The sequence below is a fragment of the Stigmatopora argus genome, chromosome 4 (genome assembly GCF_051989625.1).
Source record: "Stigmatopora argus isolate UIUO_Sarg chromosome 4, RoL_Sarg_1.0, whole genome shotgun sequence".
NCBI lineage: Eukaryota > Metazoa > Chordata > Actinopteri > Syngnathiformes > Syngnathidae > Stigmatopora > Stigmatopora argus.
Window position 1 is genome coordinate 11201649 of NC_135390.1, and position 8146 is coordinate 11209794.

At 39.7% G+C, this 8146-nt stretch overlaps 1 protein-coding gene across 1 annotated transcript in view; it reads right to left on the reverse strand.

Annotated features, from left to right (window-relative positions):
* Positions 1-7927, reverse strand: part of LOC144072701 (RNA-binding motif, single-stranded-interacting protein 3-like) — a 59408-nt gene extending 51481 nt beyond the window's left edge. Inside the window, exon 1 of the mRNA XM_077597917.1 lies at positions 6749-7927. Within this exon, the coding sequence (XP_077454043.1) occupies positions 6749-6823 (75 nt within the window). The 5' untranslated portion in view covers positions 6824-7927. The remainder of the gene's footprint in view (positions 1-6748) is intronic.
* Between the last annotated feature and the right edge of the window lie 219 nt (positions 7928-8146).

Genomic DNA, 8146 nt, shown 5'->3' on the forward strand with positions numbered 1-8146 from the left:
TAGTTTATTTCTCTGGCACACTTGCATGATGTTACCCTCAAACAAGCATAAATCCACAACACATGCAAGTACAAAATTAACATACATATGCATATGTACAATGGAACCATGCATGTAAAACCTGATGAACATCTGTGTAAGATTGTTATTATCATCCTGCTCATACTTCTGAATTCAACACACTGACTGCCGTACAAGTGGGGTATGAGAAATTCATGGGGACTGTCTAATCAGTTTTGCTTGGATTTCTTCGTAACAAATGGAAGTTAACCTTCCACTGAATATACCAGTTTCACCCTCTTTTAGGTAGAGGATGAACTGCATCCACCAATGTGCCATCATTTAAATGTATATTGACGGGGCTGTTGAGAAACAGTCTTTTGCCAGGCCATAAAGTTACAAAAACCTGATTTAAAACACTGCATCCTTGGTGTTAACTAGAGATAATCTAGATAGATTTTTATCTAAAAAAAGGCAAGTACCTTATATGGTGTCGACATCTTGACAATGTCTTCCCTCCATTTTAGTGGCTCTCTAAGCATTACTTGACTAACAATCTCACCACTGCCTCTGTTGTCTACTGCTTTGAGACATTATTAGATCAGTGGACAATCTATCAGAAAGTGTTGGAGCGCTCAGCACTTTCCATGGTGTAACTGAGGTGGAGGGGCTTTGACAGGAGCTTTTAAGAGGCACAGAATCCATTAGACAAAGGTCGGTGCAAAGTGGCCAACTATTAAAAATGCAACAGCCCTATTATTGCTTCACCCAACTGACAACTTCTAGTTCCTTCACTTTATCAGTCTTTCTTTCACTTCTCACTACATATCCATGATTTGCCTTTTCGAAATGGTTTAAACCAGCTCAAGTATACATTAGATTTGTCCTCCTTTTCCCCCTTCATCATTTTCTTGAAGGAGTATTCCATTCTAATGTGCATGTCCTGACCCACTGAAGCCCTTTTAACAAAGACAGGCACCAGTCAACGGTCACTACTGTACAGAGACAAAAATAGAACAGCCCACTGACAATAATAAAAGGGCATATATGGCTAGTAGGAAGAGTCATTTTCATGTAGAAAAAAAAACTACACAAGCCAAGGAAACTGAACAGATGGCAGGAGAGAGGGAGAGTCAAAGAACCCAAAACACGGTGGGAGAGATAGGATGAGTGAAAGAGTAGCGTATTAAATTAAGGCAGCAGAAGGACTTTCTGTATTCTCTATGTTGGCATATGATGCTATGAAAGGCAAAAAGAACCAGCAACAAAACTATGTTTTTAACATGTCCCAAAATCATTACTGTTAGAAAAGCATCCATGGTGGATCAGGGGAGAGATTTGTCCCTGTGTTTACATCGCACAACACCTGAGTTTCAATATGTGCTAGTATGGTGTGCTCTGCATAATTTATGGATTGCATTCCTACTAGGATAAAGTGCTTTATAATTGACACGAGGAACAGAAACCTGAAAGGAAAACCAGCAAGTTTTGTGAACAGAAAACCAAATGAGTGTAGATAGTGTGATGAGTTTTCTGTCCATATTTTGACTGAATATGACCTGCAGTTTTCGAACTGAGACCTGGGAACTGTTTAACTTGTAAACAAACATTGAACAGTGAATCCAATCATTAATTGGATTAATATACTTCTAAGCTAGTGACACAACAACGCCTCTGTTTACTACTTTGCGTCAAAAGTGGAATAGAGGCAAAACAAAACCCAGGTACAATAAGTGGTATTGTTACAATGTACCAGAATACAACCTTTTGGTGTTTAGGAAGCCAACTTTTTAAATTATATTTCTCTATCCAAAATGAGACTGTAATTGAATGTGAAAAGCTCATTTTAAAAAGCATGTGATATTCCTTTTAGATGTCCGGGCATGTCTGCATGTGTCATTACTTTAATGTGGGCTGAACGTAATTTCTCATCACCTTAATTAGGATCGGCAAGTGCCACTGAGCAAATTACTAAACTGATCTACAGCAAATTAATGATCTGATCGTCTGGTTGATAGTGTAACTTTTTTTCTTTCAGTTCTCACTTAATGATTAGTTCCAAATATTAAAACATTATAAGACTATCAAAAATATTTTTTAAATAAATCACCATAATTATTGAATATCTGACTTATGGTATAAACTGTATATTCACAAAGGGGAGACGAGTGTCATTTGTAAGAAGAAATCTGGAATAAGGCAGGGAAATGTTCATTTTGACACCTGGGGAATTTTTTTCACCTGACTTACTTATTTTGCAATAAACTGTTATCCAATATGATTTTTTTTTTTGGGGGGGGGGGGGCTCATGCGTGTGTGTGCAAATGGTTGTTGAATGTGTTGAGTACATTTAAAACCTAATTGATGTAATTGTGTAATTGTGCTGTATCACCCTCTTGGTACTGTGACAATGAAATTTCCCAAATACGGGATGAATAAAGTTATCTAACCTTATCTAATCTAATTTTGAATGCACACAATTTTATGTTTGCTCACCTAGGACGTCAAAATTTTAGAGGCCACGAGGTTAGCTTTTTTTTTTTGTTTAGTATGTGTAGTGTTTAAATTTTAAGTGTCTGAGGCATTATGTTTACATCTTGTAGATTTCATGGTATTAGATAAGCCTCAGTAAAGTGTCTGTCTTTGAGAAACTATGCCCTATGTTTTTATTCTGGAGCCACACTAGTCATACATAAGAAACGAAACCCTGTTCCAACTCTCTGGTAATGCACAAGAATGCTGCCCATTGTAGAAGCAGAGAAAGAGCAAATACTCGTATAATAGCCTCACCTTCATATACAGCATCAACTAACCGAGCATGTTTATATTAGCCATTTCATAACTACTTTAAGTGTGAAGGGGATGTAGGTTTAAATATTGCTTTTGTAAGAGCGAAATGTGTGTACACATAAACACTTGCACAAACATGATTGATTTCCTCAAGAGGAGATGCTTCAGTCTCTGGAATCAAGATTAATAAAGGGCCATTTACATCTCCAATCAAATCCCTAAGCAACAGAGGGAGTGTATGTGCAAAGCAGAGGGAATATAAGTGTTTTTTACGAGGAGTAATGCATTTTTGCTGAGGGTATGTGTAGGAGACAACAGTCCAGTAAATGTGTTGTGTTGTTTGGATTTTGGAACTTTCACATGTTGTTGAAGACAACACTGGCTAGTAACAATGGCGTGAATGCCAAAGAAGAAAAGAGGGAGAGACAGAAAAATGGAAAAAGATGGAGAGAAGGATGAAAATGAGGAAAGGCGGAAACAAGGAAACGAAAGAAAAGAAAGAAAGAATGTTTGGAGAAATCCCTGTCCAGCCAGATATTTTAAAAATGGCTGCATTAATGATCAATAGCCCAAGCCAAACACGATCAGATTTTAATAAATACCCCTCGACAACATAGTGTGTAATGTTACATTGTGTGCAATAATGTTTCCACTCAGGGACGACACAACATCAAACAAACTTACACATTCAGCCTTTTTCTTAGATCTAGAAAACTTGAATGAAAGCTTGCTGTACTGGGAGACCTGTCGGAGCAGGTGAGACCACACATGCACACGCACTCACTCAAACATACTTGTTGACATACACTGGACATGTTTGTCCCCATCTGTTTTAAACAAATGAAATTTGAATAACGAACTCATGTCATCCTTACACAAACCTCAACCGCTGTTGACACAGCTCCATACCCACAACAACGTCTAAAGTACTTTATTAATACAACATTAAGATAGCAATGAATACAATGAAGGGGCAATTGAGAGGCAAAACTTGGGAATCGTTAGACACAATTTAATTTGACCTTGACAGTCGGGTGATAGAGAACCAATGGTGCAGGAAATGATGTGATGGTCTAGGCCAGATTCCTATTGTAGATATACTTGAGAAAAATGAGATGACCTTGTACTGATATAGATAAATAATAGAAGAAACGTGTAGGGCTAAAATCACATTAACAACGTGACTCACATCAAATGTTTAACTTAATCTAACCCCACAGAACATGGACATATAAGATTTGATAGGAATAATGGAGCTTCCCTTTGTTTATAATTATTGGCATTTCTTGTTAGGTGGTTGGCCTTGTTTAAGAACAAACATTAAAAAAAAAAAATAATAATAATAAACACCAAGACACAGAAAAACCCACCTCATTAACATGTATTATACATTGAATGCAAATTATATATACTCTACCGTATATATGCTTATAAATACTATGTGCCTTCCTATGTATAAGGGGCAAGGAAAATAAATGAAAGAATGTTTGCACAGCTCCATGTACACCAGTTATGTTGCCGGACAATCAAACGTGAAGGCAGGTTTATTTACAATAAAATATAATGAACCCAAGACAATTATTGCACTCACATTCACTAACAGTCTAAGAACTATTGCTGGTGTGTTAAATTTGAGTATATGCTTTAATATGAACATCAAAGGCCCGTCTCATCATAACGTATCATCGGCCACAGCAATGCGCATACAATGCTCACTAATTAGACAAGATGGAGGAGGAGGTAACGCACCATTTGGTTGGTTTGCCGACTACCATTGACCCGGAAAGATGAAACAGACACCGAGGAACAATCATCCAATCAGATAAAAGAAACTGTGGCCAAACCTCAACATGCAAACTCCCCTCCGGAGGGAATCGAACCCTTGACCTTAGAACTCTGGGGCCTACGCGCTAACTACTCTGCCACCAGGCACCCTACAATGCCACATTTACAGGTTAAATAGGATGAAAAACTCAAGTCATGGGGTATTTAATCAAAATATTTTCATGGGATTTTACCACAGAACATGACTTCCTTCGATACTTTATTAAATATTTAATATGCTACAAGCTGAGGCCATTTCTTTAGTAAAATGAACATTTAAAATTGCTAAATTTAGATCTTAAAGCAATTACTTAATATAAATAATGTTCAATCACAGTTGCACTTTAGTTATTGCTTTGCTATTTTGATTTTCTACATTGTTCAGCCAGTGTTGGTCTGATAGACATACTGTATAAAAAGGCTTTTGTTCATTACTCTTACAAAAGGTAATACTTCCAATGCCCCAGGTGTGCTTGTCTGCACTTTGATGATCAAGCTTTTTGAAGCATCAATCTCGATATCATCAGTATTCTTCTAACAATGTTACCTTTAGATTTTAGTGAGTCCACTTTAATGGCGTCAATGAAAATGTATAGTACAATATTATTTTTTTAAATTTATTAACTCAAATGAAATTTGCTTGAATACCTGTAAAATCGCCATATACTATAAGGTTGGTATCTAAATGGTATAATGTCTCTATAACGATATGTATGTCAGATTCAGATCTTTACTAGATCTAAGCGAACAGAATGCTAAAACATGTTTATTTTTAGTCCCGAGTGAACACTTAACAATGGTTTCTCAGAGTGGTCGTATACAATGAGTTTGTGCTTTCTGAGGGTTACTCTTAACCACCTAATGTTGAAAAGTACAAAACCTCGACACAGGATTACTTACCACATCACACACACGCTATTTGACAACCATTCATTCATCTTCCATAACGCACATCCTCGAAAGGGTTGCGGGGGTTGCTGGAGCCTAACCCAGCTGACATTGCGCAAAAGGCAGACTACACCCTAGACTGGTCGCCAGTCAGCCGTAGTGCACACAAAGAGACAAACGACCATATGCACTCATACAATCATACCGCCACCAGCGGGAATCAAGCCCGCACCTACCAGCACCACAGTCTGGCGAGTGAACCCCTACACCACGAGCCGGCGACAACCATCCACTATTGAACAATTTGACCTGATCTTCCCACACTCTTGTTTGAGACCGGGAGCATCCGACTCCTACACTTTTATCCACTCTGCTACCACTATCAACCACTCTTGCCCACTGACTTACAAACTGCTAAAAATTGCAACATGCAACAATGTTACTACAAGGGTGGGGGGAAATAATTATAGCAAATGAGTGTTGATTCTGGTGAAAAAGCAGAAACAACTGGTCATGCCTAAGCAGGTTATTTTTAACACCAGTAGTAGAGAACCAATGTTAGTATGATTCTCTGTATGGAAAGTGTGAGGCTCAAAACTGCCAAGATAATAGGGCAACTGTGTCAGATTTCTATCGCAAAGAGCTTTTGTGAAAATGAACTAAGATGACTGGTGATCAGGTTTGAGAAGGGCAGAAGGCGGTGGTGGCTTGAAAAACGCACATATTTGAGTCGAGGGAAGGCCTCATGCCCCGAGTTTGAACTTGGAACTGGTGGTGTTGGATTGGGGGGGACGGGGTCAAGTGATAATTAGGAAAGTGGAACATGTAGTACAAACCCTGCTCTACATAACAAAAACCTCTTGTATTTAACAAACAAATGTTTGAGAAAACAGTGCTGTATGAATTGAATTTGAACTGAATGCATTTATTGTCATTATACAAGTATAATGACATTTAAAGATGGTAAACCATCTTAAGGTATGACACATTTTAAGAGCTATCAACTGTTTTAGTGTGTGTACGTGTGTTGTTTTTTTCCATCTTAAATGGAAATATCAATCTAGGTTTCAATTTCTTAAACACTTTCAACAACCGCATCCGGTATCACCTTGATCCCTTTTGTACTTTGCATTACCTCTAAAAATGCACCTGCTTAAGCAATTATCATAATGCATATTTTCTGGAGAGGAATGGCATTACCATGTATGGTTTGTGGCATACAAGCATGTGTATCAGTGATACCTACCTTGGTCTGAAGGTAGTGGGGGTAGTAATATGTGTACTGGGGGTACATTTGGTGCTGTTCCAAACGCTTGCCCATGTAGCTGGAATCAAACTGGAGGTCCCTGTGTTTGGAGATGTAAGCTCACAGGAGGGAAATAATCACGGTGAGGTTCTCGCCTGGATCTTTTCAGATGATCCCCTTTACAAAGGCAAGGATGCACAGGGATAAAAACTTGCCAAGGAGCTCAGAAAAAAGTCTTAATGTCTATCAAAACCCAAGAAGAATCCAGAATGGCAACAAAATTACGATTTAAATAGAGGGCAAAACGGGGTGAAGGAAGATGAGGATAGGAAGTGGTAATACAGGAAACAATAGAAGGGATTGGACAACAGGACAGAATGAATCTTAAGGAGGAGGAAGAGGAAGGGAGCAAAGAGAGGAGGAGGGAGGAGTGGATGGGATCTGGTTGCCGGTTCCTTGCAGTCTCTGCTCTAAAAAGCACACTCAATCTTTTCTTTTCACTGCTGCCCTGCAGATGCCCCTTAGTTCGCCTTCAGTTGGTCGTGTCTCTCCGCTGTCGCCTTCTGTCTTTTCCTCTTGTTGTCTGTGCGTCTGTTTTGTTCTGATCCAAGTCCTCACTCCAAACAAGACCTTGATCCCACTAGAAGCTCGGTCATATCCGGGGGAACAAACACCATTCTGTGTTGTATCCTCCAAAGTCAGTGATGAACTCGCACTTGGATGGGGAGCTGGGGAAGGAGGGTGGTCTGGAGCAGTGACTGTTTTTTTCCTACTCACTCTCACTCACTCCCTCTTTTGTTAAGCTCCGGGAATAGATAGGTAGAGATGGTACTGGACTCCAGCGTGGAGGATGAGCAAAAGATAAAAAAGGATTTAAAAAAAACTCTCACTCAAGAAGAAGCAGTCTAATCCAGACATGCACTCTTACTGAGGAAAATCCCCTCTGATCCTCAAGGTGCCTCTTTCAACTCTCTTTCCTTTTCTTCCCCTCAGCGATGCCGCTCTTTTTTCGCCGGTTCTGTCTATGACGGCTTGGTTTCCACTGCGCCTGGCAGCCGTCACTGTCTGTGTGTGTGCAGCCTGGCAGCGGTGCGAGTGATGTATGTGACTGTGCATGTAACTGAGAGAGAGAGGAGTGTGTTTGTGTGGCCACTGCCGTCTGCTCCACTCTATGTTCTCAGACATAGAGGGCTCAGCTTCAGTGCAGCTATGCTCCTCCCTCATCCTCCCTCTTCTCCTCCTCCTCCTCTCTCTCCTTGATTTTTTTCCCAGGGAACCACAAGAGAACAGTGGGAGTGGTCGGTCCTTCCCTCATTCGTGTCCCGAAGCACGCGTGTCTGTGACCTAAACAGAACTGGAGTGGAATGTGTGTATGGGGTGTGTGGGGGGTATTTTTTA